A 12,329-nucleotide genomic window follows, 5' to 3' on the forward strand; every position below is an offset into this window, starting at 1 on the left:
TAAAATATTAACACAATACATAATCATATCAAACAAATATATTAGTAACACAAACATATAATGATGTACTTACAACAAATTTAGGAGCTTGCTTGATATATGCTAGCTACATGAGATTATGATTAAATAATCACATAATTTCAAACACCAAACAAATATTATAACATATTTATTTTATTTTTAAAAATTGAATAATAAAACTGTTTTTTATCACATAATCTTCCAAATAATATACTTTACACCAAAACTATTTTTTCTTTCAATAACCAGATGAAAGAAGACCTATAAGTCAAGACAACTATCTATTCAAAATAAAATAAACACAAAAGAACAAATAATCTTCCCTATTAAGTAAAACTTGAATATATATATGAACCCATTTTTTTAAATATATATATATATATTATGTATTTGTTGGGGGTTTATTTAAAATTACAACGGGACACTTTAGAAAACATGAGTCATTGCCTTTAATAGCATCGCTGCTATCTCAATTCTGTATTTGTTAGAATTTTGAGAGATTTTATTACATAAACTCGTGTCATTACCTTTAATTTTCTCAATAATATTCATTTTTCTGGATGAACATAACCAAATTTTATTTTATCGAACTATGTTTAATATGTGTCTAATTTTATTATTTACTTATGTTTTTACCATCATTCTAACATATATGAGTGATATGAATGGTTGTTTTGAATGAGTGAAATAATTATTAAAAAAAAAAGTAAAATGCGTATGGGGAATATATAATAATTGGAAAAAGGAAAATAAAAAAGGTGACGCTATATAATTAAATAAAAAATAATATTTAAACCCGGATCTTATCCCTTCCTTCCTGTTGGATAATCCCGCAAATGGGTTTTCTCTATAGTGCGCTATTTGTTTCAAGTAGCCCCCACTTTCAAATGACGAAATAAATAAATAAATAAATAAATAATAATTATAAATAAATAGCCACTCTGTTTCTATAAGTAACACCTGAAACCTGTCTTCTTCCCCATCTCATCATTCCTTAATTAATTCTGTAAAACAAAGTTAAGTAAAAGAAAGAAGAAAAAAAAATGGTGCCTTCAGGTCAATCATATGCAGCAATGATCTCCCCACAATCGTCGGCGGTGGCGGCGATAACGCAGCGGTCTCCATGGCACTCGCCGGTTCCATACTTATTCGGCGGCCTGGCGGCGATGCTTGGACTGATCGCTTTTGCCCTGCTGATTTTGGCATGTTCTTACTGGAAACTGTCTGGATATCTAGAAGACAGGGAGAATTCAGGGGAGCGTGATCTTGAAATGGGTGAGGAGAAAAGTGATGAGAAACAGAAGATTCCGGTTGAATATGAAGAGAAGGTTTTAGTTATAATGGCTGGACAGTTGAAGCCGAGTTGTTTGGCGACACCAGTTCCGAGTAGAGCTTCGTCTTTTGGAAGCAATGTGTCGTCGTCTTCGTCGGTGGGTTGTACTGAGAAATCGGATGGATCGGTTTCTTCGTCGGAGAAGGAGGATGAAGAGGAGGAGGAAGAGAGGAAAGTGGGTGAAGATATTAATGGCGTCGCTTTGTCGTGAATTTAATGCTCTGTTTTTACATGTCGATCGAATTGCATGTTGGATTGGAGGAAGGGGAAGAAGGAAGGATTAGATGAGAAATTACTGCTGTAAATATTTTTTGGAGGATGAAATTGGGGGTTAATTAATGAGAATCAAATTATCACTTTTTTTCCTCTTTCTCAATTTACATTTTCATTCTTCTATAAACTATCTTGACATCTTTGATATTCTGAATTCATTCTAAAACGTTTTAAGTGTAAATCGAATTCGTCACATTTTAATCTTTTAGTTCAAATTTTTTCATGAGTATGTTGTAGGGTTTTATTATTAAATTAGAAGCCTCCTTAATGTCCTGTTTTCGAAGCGACAATCGTCGTCTGTTTAAAAGATTAAATGTGTTTCAGGTTACCTGCTTAACTCTGACATTATATATATATATATATATAATTTTTTTTATTTAAGTTGCTGGGTTTTATTAATTATGTTGGTAAAAGTAATTATAAATAGTCTTGACAAATTAATTATTGGTCTATCACAACCCTAATTTGGAAAGTATATTTATAATATATGACCTTAACTCAGTTCCATATTTAAGAGTTTTTCTTTAATATATATATATATATATATTAAATTGAGATATATAATATTATAGTATTAAAAATTATAAAAAAGATAGTATAATTTAATTGATTAATAGACTTATTTGAACTTTTCATACTCTAATAAGTTTCAAATCAAAGTGTATATGTTTTAAAAGGAATTTCTGAAATGGGCTGTGTAGCCTTATGTCGGTATCTTAGTTCCTCTCATTCTAAAGTCGGTTCTTGGTTGTTGTTTTACTCTTATATCTTACATTTCATATTTATATGATTACTCGATAAAAGACATCACAGTAAATAAATATTCTTGGCAAATTATACATTTTTCATTTAGTACGAGTCATTTCAATACTAGTAAGTGGTAGTAACATTGTACAAAATAATTTATAGAAAGCCTTGAGTACATATATAATAATAATAATAAGACATAAAACACATTAAAAATGTTCTCATAGTCAAAATAAATTGAAAATGTCGACATATACCTTAGTTGTCTTTTTGGAATCACTCTCGTCCCATCGTACGAGAGCTACCTTATTGTGTTATCCATATTCTATTATTGTAAAAATAAAACAACATATACCACTTAACACTTGAATTAGGGATTTAAAATGAAGTTTTGATTAGTTGAATAAATGAGTTAAAGTAATGTTTGGCAAATAATTGTGGGGGAGAGTATTGTAGTGTACTACTTCCCTACTATTTCAACTTTAATTTGATCACCTTTTGCTCTCTCTTCTCATTGGTCTACTTTTTTAAGTGCTAGCTTACACACAAACAACCATTGTCAGCTTGTCCCCAATGGAACCCATCCCATCCTTTTTCAAAATTAATTATAATAATAAACCAATAGGTTAACTATGATTATACATTTCTTTTATATCCTGTAAATTAAGCTAATTTCTTGTTTTACTTACCTTTTGATAAATATAGTAAAATGATTGACTATATATTTTGGAGTTATTAATAACCTATATATATAGAAACTCTTGAATTTATGAGTGGTTGAAGAAGTTCATTACTAACAACCAATGGTGGTAGTAGAAAGAGGGCCTTTTGAATATGACCACCATTCTTTGATTCATCACAATTTGCATTATATAACACTCATCAAAATGGAACCACACTAGCTAAAAAGGGTTGTTACTCATTATAACGATGATTTTATTGTTTCTTGTCGTTGTCTATGTGATTGCATCATCAACTCGCTGTTATTTGTTCATTGAACATTATACAATATGATCTATAGAGCGCATAATATATGAGTTCATTCACTACCGCTATCCATTATCATTTTCCCACTCAACTCTCAACCTACATAAATAAAATGTGTGAATATGCATCACTACCATTAATATTATTCCCCACTCTACTCTCAAACCAAAACTGAAAGATACAAAAAAAAATTAAGATTATTTGAAAAACAAAATATGGCTCATTAATCTTTACTATAGGCCTATGGGCCATTTATTTACAAACTGGGCTTGGTTGGCCTAAGAACAGGCCGAATCCAAAGGACATGGGAATCTTCTATTCTCATTCTATGAAAACTAAATACATCCATATTCATCTTTTATTTTTATTATTATTTTATTTCAACTTAAAAGTTTGAATCAAATTGTTGATCATACTTTCTTCGGATTGATTTTTTCTTGTATTTAACTTAATTTTTTGTTTTTTTATTCTTAAAATTGTTGTGAAAGTTAAGGCTATTACAATAATTCCAAAATTTTCAAATACATTTGTTAAACTTTGAATACATTTTAACTTATTCAAAAGTTAACTATCTACATGGATAAATTTAGAATTAAAATTAGGATGAACTTTAGATTTTTTTGAAATAGACTTAAATTTTTTCAAAATAATTATGAATAAAACTTTGTTTATTTTTAAAATTAAAAAGAATTAATGAACTAAATTAAAAAAATAAAAGGTATATCAAAAAATATTATTTTAAAATCCCGGTCCACCCTGTTCAAATCGTAGAAAAACCGTGGGAAAAATTATAATTGTTATCCCTATACAAGACAACTTGGATGGTCTTTTTAGAAGTAATAGATCTAATTTAACTCGTATATACAAATTCAGGGACCTATTTATCATCTTTTATGAAAAATCAATATCTGAGTGTTGATAGGGTCTCCTCCGACACGTGGAATCATTAAAGCCACGGAAGATGATATTGGGACAACTAGGCATATTTAATATTTGTTAATTATATTATATTTTCATAAAATGGGACCCACTAACCATCTGTCAGCACACGTCAGCTAATTTGTTTTGGCTACGTGACCCTTTTTAATTGGTCAACGTAATCAAAATTTTCCTCATTCTTGAAAAAAAAATTCTGAGATCATATACTAATCTTTTTTATTTTATTATTAAATCAAAATTTCGTAAATTAATTTAAATATAATAATCTAAACACATTTTTCTATATTTACACAAAAACTACATCTCACTTATTATTATTTTTTTAACTATCTAGTCAATCAAAAATTATTTATCAAAATAATACATTACTCATACTTTATTTTTATAAAATTTTAATTTTAATTTTAAATATAAAAATATAAATTATAATAATTTAACAAATTAAAAATTAAAACAACATATCTTTTTTATAAAAAATACTTTATGTTTGTTTTATGATAAATTTATTTTTAATATTTTATTAAAAAACTCTCCTATCACAACTTATTTATTTTTAATATTTAATTTATCAACTATAAAATATATTTATTTTTATAGAAAATTTAAATATAAAAAATCTTATAATAATTCAATCAATTAAGAATATAAATATTTTTTTATAATTATATATTAACTAATAAAATTGTCAAACAATGTAACATCAAAGAAATTCTAAATCATGATAATAAAAATATATAATAACAAAAATAAAATAAATAAATATTAATATTAAATAAATATATGATTATATTATAATAGCTCTAATAAATCCTTAAACAAAATCTATAATAATACTAACTTTTTAAATTGAAAATAAATAAAATAAAAATATTAATAATAACTTTTTATCATTCAATTAAGAGACTTATAAAAAAAAAATACCTTTATAATACTTACTTATTTTGATAAAAAAAGAAAAAGAAATTATAACATATATAATTTATATCATTTATATTACTCATACACTTGAGACTTAAATGAATCTAAATATTTATCCAACAAATTGACAATAGACAATAGTAATACTTATATTGAAATCATATAGAAAATTTTTCTTACAAAAATATAGAGATCATTTTTTTATTTTAGAAACTAATCGAACTCCTAGAGTAATAGTCCCCAATTACCCAATTAATTTAAGGCGTTCTTAATACAAATCAAACCGAAAATCTTTGATCTCTTATGCCAACTTATTTATACATGAACTACCTTAACGAGTTAGTGTAGGAACAATGTATAGATTCTAAAATCCTATGTACAAATAATTTCATAACAGTACAAATGAAACAAAAGAAACAAACCAAAGTCTAACTATAACCTAAAGACAAATTAGCAGCAATGACAACATACAAATTTGCTAATAACTAGAGCATGAAATTATCTATCATATGCAAAACAACATCAGCACCATCTGAGTTCAACCAATAGCTCTTCACCTGAAAACGCCCATCATCATCAACAACAACACGAAGAAATTGAAAAACCGAAGCATATATCAACCAAAAAATACACGACCAACCTGTATAGTAGTATGGGCAACATATCGCTGACTACTCTCATGAAAGCTAATATCGACTCGCTCCCAAGGAACTTCGTTCAGCCCTCTTATCATCTCCTCTGTATTCAACCCAAAAAAATCAAACAAAAAATGGGAGAATAGTACAAACATTCATATGTCATGGGCAAAAACAAACCTTCCAAATCAATGGCATGTGTTTCAATTTTTGTGTTTATATGCTTTAGATTGCCTTGCTCAACATACATAACATGTGGGTATTTCTTATCCTTCATCAGTAGATTTGGCTAAACAACAACACAACACAGCACACAAGAATTGATCTCTAGACAGTAATAACCATATCTTAATTACGACAAAACCCAACCTGTGGAAGTTCATGTTGTCGACGGATTGATGAAGTTCTCCAACCAACGACATCTTACAGCTAAGTGAAGGTTAACACAACATATATATAAAAATGAAAAGACTAGCAAGGGTGTTGTTGAACTATCTGATAAATTTCCAAAATGAAAGGATACAATCGTAGTTAACATTTGCATATGCCACACGTCGCTTAAATGCGCGTAAAGCAGAACTGCAAGAGATCATCGTGCAAGAATAAGTAAAAGTTTTAGAGGAAAGAAAGGACAAAAAATAAAAGAAAACTAACATGAATTTGAGATCATGTGAGTCAGAAACCATCCTAAGGAGAAGTGGAGGTGTTCCATCATTGTCTGTGAGGAAAAGATGTTTCCCCGATCTACCAGCAATCAAATGTGCAGTTTGGGGAGCTCTTCTTTCCAGAAATGGAAGACCACAAAGGAAAGGAAGCTAGAGACCAAAAAGAAAAAAGGTGAGGTTTTTGGGTGTTTTAAGGTTGTTTTTGTTTGTCATAACTCATAAGCTGACCTGTTTATGTCCTCTAGAACCAAGATGTGGTGTTGCAAATGTTATAAAGTTGATTGGTTCCAATCCAGCAATTCTACCTTCATTATCATTACTATAACAAGGCTGATGTTCATACAGTCTTCCGATAGCATAACGGGCAACAAGTCCTCCCAATGAATGTGCAACAAACGATATCTTTTTAACATCGGGCCAATGTTCAACAACGAATAATACCTAAACAGACTTATATCTCATCAAAATCATTCAAATCAGTAACAAAAACACACATTTACCTCTTTAGCTAGTCTCTCACCCATCAGATCTACACCATCAAGTGTCAACTTTGAATAATTACATTCACTGCCTGCCAAAACAACAACCCAGTTTCAATCAAATTTAAACAAACCATCATGGGTAAATAACATATCACTTACGGTGAACAATCACTTTATCTGGAAGCATCTTCACAAATTGCTCAGAAGCATATTTCCAATCAGCAGAACTGTTCCATTTGACAACAGTTATGTTATGTTTTGTAGTTAATTCATAATTGAATGTGATTTGTAATCATACCTTCCAATAATACCATTGACCATTATAACAAGATGTTGGGGCGGGACTTTAGCTTCAACAGAGGCCGGATCGAACAAAACTTCGCCCTGGCTTAAAGAATCCTTTGTTGGACGAACCATGAAGAAGCAGCCCTCACCAAATTTTCCAATCAGATCCATTTTTCGATCCAAATCGAAGCGGAATCCTTGACTGAAACAGACCGAGGAAGGGCGGCGGAGCCTTGGCAAGGTCTTGATCGCGAAGGTATCCGCGGGTACGACCGTAGATCTCACGGTGGTGATCATACGGGGCGGATCATTGACGCTTACAGATGGAGAAAATGATGGGAATCATTGTGATTTGGACGTTGGCTTTAAAAGGGGTCTGTGTTTGTTTAGATTAGATCATGGGTATTGGAGTGAAATCAATGAAATACAGTTGTTGAAGCTTCTCGGCGCAGAAACTGGCGATGGTGTGAAAGTGACAGTAATCAAGGCGCGAGAGCTACAGTTGTTGGGCTGCTGTCGGACGATGAAGAGAAGATAGACACAGACTACACAGTAGTAGTGGATCCAGTCAAAAATGGTAAAAATCTAGTCTTTTCATCACAATACGCATTTTGAGATATTGATTTGATTAGATTAAGTTATTTAAATAATTAAATTCAAACAAAAATGAGAGGATGGATAAGGATGAAATTTGGGAGACGAAATGAATAGCCTGTCATTATAAGACGGTTAGTTTGATGTTATCCGTACATGTAGTAGTGCATGTATCAATTAAAAAACGATACATGTATTAAAGAGAAAAAAATTAACAAATGAGGGAGGAAATGTTTCACTTTTGTGTAGTTGTTACTTCATGAGTGGGATACAGGTAGTGCTTATACACAGACCGAAAAAAACGTCACTTATACAAAGAGAAAAATATCAACAAATAAGAAAGGTGATGCTTCATTTTTGTATATAAGTGTCATTTTATGAGTGAGATACAATATAGGCAACATCGAAATAACCTATACATGCAGAAGTAAAGCATCACTCTCTTATTATTATTTTATTATGTATATAAATAATAATTTATTTTTAAAAAAATTGTTATTATTTGAAAATTTAAATTCTAAATTTTTAGGTCTATTATTGATTTTGAATAAATTTTCATTTGAATTATATATAACTAGTTATTTCCTATAATATATTTAATCATTTGTGGAATCTAGAAGTAAAACCAAACCAAACCAAACAATAGAGGGTCCAGTTTGGATATTTTGGCAATTGCTAATCAGTTGGACCATCACACCAACTGTTTGGGCTAGGTATCAGATGATGCAGTCCATTGGTTAGTCTATCCTATTCCCCACCAACATGATATTTTGGCAATTTCATGTTTTTTATTACATTATTTATCAAAAATTAAACACATCTCAAGTCTCAACTAATCTTTCAGAACTAATATGTCATGACCCATAATTTAGCTTGTTTTGAGTTCTTATACTGACAAACCATCAATACCCACAACTCTTATCAATTCGGCTTTCACTTTTCTAATCTAATTTCAATTTAATGTTGTCTAGCCAAATCCAATTAGCACCTGAACAACAATATGGATAAATGTTATCATACATACGTTTTTTTTTACCTGTATTATTATGAAATAGACTAACCCAACTAATATTCACCGTTATTAAGTACATTTTTAACTCGGAATATTGATATCTCAATCTTTCAAATTCAAACACTTACCACTTTAATTACTATAAACATATTTTTACTAAAATCTAATAATCGAGTTGGTTCAATACTTAGAGTTACTGTGCATCAAATTATATGACTAAATGCAAATAAGTCATAATTCGGGTTAGAAGTGATGCACACACTTACTACTCATTTGCCGACCAACAGTAGAGGTAGGTGGTGAATCCTTCTGGATGGATACGCTCAGATGACCGCCTTGAAGTACAATTTTATCGAGTGACAATAAAATTATTTGCAGACGACTTAAATATGTGTCAGGATAATGTAATCAATAGAGTAATCTTACTTTCACGATTCACTAAGACGATAGGTAAATTTAATAATTACACCCAATTTATCACCATAGCTATGTTTATGGATATTAGACAATTCAGATTCCTTGTTACGAAAAAGGTTTCTTTTAAGGTGAGACTGATGGGTAGTTAATGGCTGGTACCTAACTCCAACAATAAGTCATGTTATACATTGTAAGGACCACAAATTTCACTCATGACAATTTAAGACAACCAAAAGATAAGATAAATTAATCACATACATAAGTATATATTAATTATAAACAAAAGCATAACAATAATAATAATAATAATAATAATAATAAAGAAAGAGAAATCATTGTCTACTAATCATTCAGGTGAATCAAACATCATGATTAGCTTATAGTAAAATATATATATAATTGGATCAATAAGGTCTCTCTCCAATGTAATTTCCAGCCGGGTCATAATTACAAGTCATGAATACACCTCTCCCACCATTACAAACGACCCGTGCACAACCCACCCGTTTAGTGCTCCGCCACACAATCTGTGTATAATGCCCGCAATCCTGCCCGTTCCCGCATGAATTCGAGAAGTATCTATAGTACTGTTTCTCCGACACCCACGACCCGGCTGCCTGAGCCGGGCCCCACCCAGTACCACTCCCCCAGAAAATATTTTCTCCGTAAGTATTTCCGGGGGAATGGATTAAGGCGCAGTCGCCTTTCCTCCGGTTGGCGTACGCTTCTGCGTACGCCTGAAGTTTAACGCTCCATGTTAGGGGCGGTAATCTCAACGCTGCCCTGGCGGCATTTTGCGGTCCCAAGAATTGGGCGGCAGTTGAACTACTTTTGCCGCCGTATGCTCCGGCGCCGGTGATGAAAAGGAGGAGGAGGAAGGCGGCGATCATTAGGACGGTCTTTCTCTATCTCTTTTAATTTGTTGGCAAAAGTGTGAGTGGTGGGTGACTTTATATTTGTAGTGTGGGAAATTTAATTGGATTATTATATTTTTATTTTGTTGTTGAATTTATTTATTTAATAATGAGATTGTTAAAAGTCTTTGGTGGCAACCACGTTCGATAATGATTACCATACCCTACAATACCGAATAAATTCTCACACTTTGTAAATATTATTTTTAATAATTAGTTCTAACAACTATATTATTAATTATTTTCCACATAGATTTCATGTATTCGTTCGTGTAATAATCTTTGTCTGTCCAAATAAAGTTTTTCGTATATATAATGATTAATCTTTAAATAAAAATATTAGTCCTTTAAATAGGAATATTTTATACTAAAAACTAGTTAACTTGTGTAATTATAAATAAGTGGGCATTTGTAACAAATGATAAATTGCAGTTCTAATAAATGTTAAAATTTTGCTAATTTACTAACTTTTTTTTTCTCACTTTGTAAGTTGCAAATGTTAGATTCATTTATGGTTATTATCGGGACGAATCTAGGATTTAAAGTTAGAGTTAGCTTAAAAAATAACGACAAAATTTTAAATAAAACAAGTTAATAAATATAAATTTTATCATTTTTTAATAATTATATAAATAAACAGTAAATTATATTAAAAATTTTAAGGATAATGTCACATATTTAACATAAAAATATTTTTTCGGAATGGGCTACAGTTTACCCGAGTCCCTACATAGATTCGCCTCTGGTTGTTACTAAAATCTTTAATATATCTCAATTCTAGATGCAAAACTAATATTATAAATTAAAAAAAAAAATACTAAATAAATTATAGTGCAAAATCCACAATCTCAATTCTAGATGTCTAAATTGTCAGAACTTGCAATACAAAATATTAGTAATGATATTAAGTTATTATATAAGTCCCCAATTCAGAAATGAAAGAAAAAAATAATATCCGTTCAGAATTAGTTGACAAATTGAATATGAACCAAAATAAGGACTTTTTCAAATGATTGAAAGTCTCGTTTCTAAATATAAAAAATAAATCAAATGTCCAGATCCTATGTCAGTATAATTTATTACTTTTTTGACAATTAAATAATAGAAATAAATTATTAATTCATCTTAAACACCAATGAGTGGGATGAAGTTAAGGCATGATTTATGGCTGGAATCGAAAAATCCGACGACAATCCAAAGTCTGTAAAACGCAAGTTGATGATCACATATACAACGTTTTGAAAAGAGCTGAAAAATATATAACAAAAACAATTGAACAAATTCTTATCAACGTTAATTAAGTTTAAGAATGATGAAAAACGGTTGTACAAAGAAAATGACGCTGAATTCTCTTGTTTTTCGATTTTCTAATCTCCTGAATTATACCTGATTTTGAAGAATGAGTATAAGACATTTTTAGTTGAATGTGATATTTAATTGTTACAAATTATGTCAATTATTTACTTTGTGTAGAAGAATTTCACTTTTTAGATTTAAACAAAAAAAAAGTGAATAATTACAATTTATTTACACTATTCCTATTCCTGGGAAACCGCCTTGATTGCCGCCATGAGTAAAAAAAAAACCATAAATTTTCTAAAATGGGTTCACAAAGTCAAGTATGGATCAATTATTTTTAAATCGATATTATCTATAAATAAATAAATAAATAAAAAATTATTCCTTCAAAGTCAATAAACAAACGGTTCAAATAAATAATTACAAAACTTTTATTTTCCAAGGTGTAACAATATTGAGATAGTTAACATGGAGAACAATTAATTTATGCAATAATTATAAACTTCTTAGAAATCCAAACATAATAGGATTTATGATTCAATTTCATTATATACAATCTAATCTAATGGAAAATTCATTACATATAGTACAATTAAATAATAAAACATTATTTAAAATAACATAACAAATAAGAACTTAAAGAGGCAAAGGAGAAAATAATTGAATCATCCTAGAAAAAAATAAAATTACTTTGTTTAAGATACCCCAATCATCGCGACCGACCCTGCATGGAGGAGAAATGAATCAGCGAATGCATGCATGCATTGCAAAAACATATCGTTTAAAAAATAATATTATAAATAACATC

General features: G+C 29.8%; 3 protein-coding genes across 3 annotated transcripts; 1 reads left to right on the plus strand and 2 right to left on the minus strand.

Annotated features, from left to right (window-relative positions):
• The first annotated feature begins 1,000 nt into the window (after positions 1–1,000).
• LOC124912253 (protein GLUTAMINE DUMPER 3-like) lies at positions 1,001–1,730 on the plus strand. The gene has a single exon (XM_047452821.1). The coding sequence runs from the start codon at positions 1,065–1,067 to the stop codon at positions 1,563–1,565; it is 501 nt and encodes a 166-aa protein (XP_047308777.1). The 5' UTR covers positions 1,001–1,064; the 3' UTR covers positions 1,566–1,730.
• Positions 1,731–5,517: 3,787 nt separating this feature from the next.
• LOC124911504 (putative lipase ROG1) lies at positions 5,518–7,877 on the minus strand. The gene is made up of 10 exons (XM_047452001.1): positions 7,299–7,877; positions 7,160–7,227; positions 7,019–7,089; positions 6,747–6,959; positions 6,508–6,668; positions 6,377–6,432; positions 6,223–6,275; positions 6,034–6,142; positions 5,859–5,956; positions 5,518–5,775 (listed from the first exon to the last, which is right to left on the minus strand). Exons 1-10 carry the CDS (start codon positions 7,580–7,582, stop codon positions 5,704–5,706), a joined length of 1,185 nt encoding a protein of 394 aa, XP_047307957.1. The 5' UTR covers positions 7,583–7,877; the 3' UTR covers positions 5,518–5,703.
• A 1,754-nt stretch (positions 7,878–9,631) lies between these two features.
• Positions 9,632–10,247, minus strand: LOC124911505 (pathogenesis-related protein PR-1-like). The gene has a single exon (XM_047452002.1). It carries the CDS (start codon positions 10,196–10,198, stop codon positions 9,713–9,715), a length of 486 nt encoding a protein of 161 aa, XP_047307958.1. The 5' UTR covers positions 10,199–10,247; the 3' UTR covers positions 9,632–9,712.
• Between the last annotated feature and the right edge of the window lie 2,082 nt (positions 10,248–12,329).

Source organism: Impatiens glandulifera, chromosome 8 (genome assembly GCF_907164915.1).
Source record: "Impatiens glandulifera chromosome 8, dImpGla2.1, whole genome shotgun sequence".
NCBI lineage: Eukaryota > Viridiplantae > Streptophyta > Magnoliopsida > Ericales > Balsaminaceae > Impatiens > Impatiens glandulifera.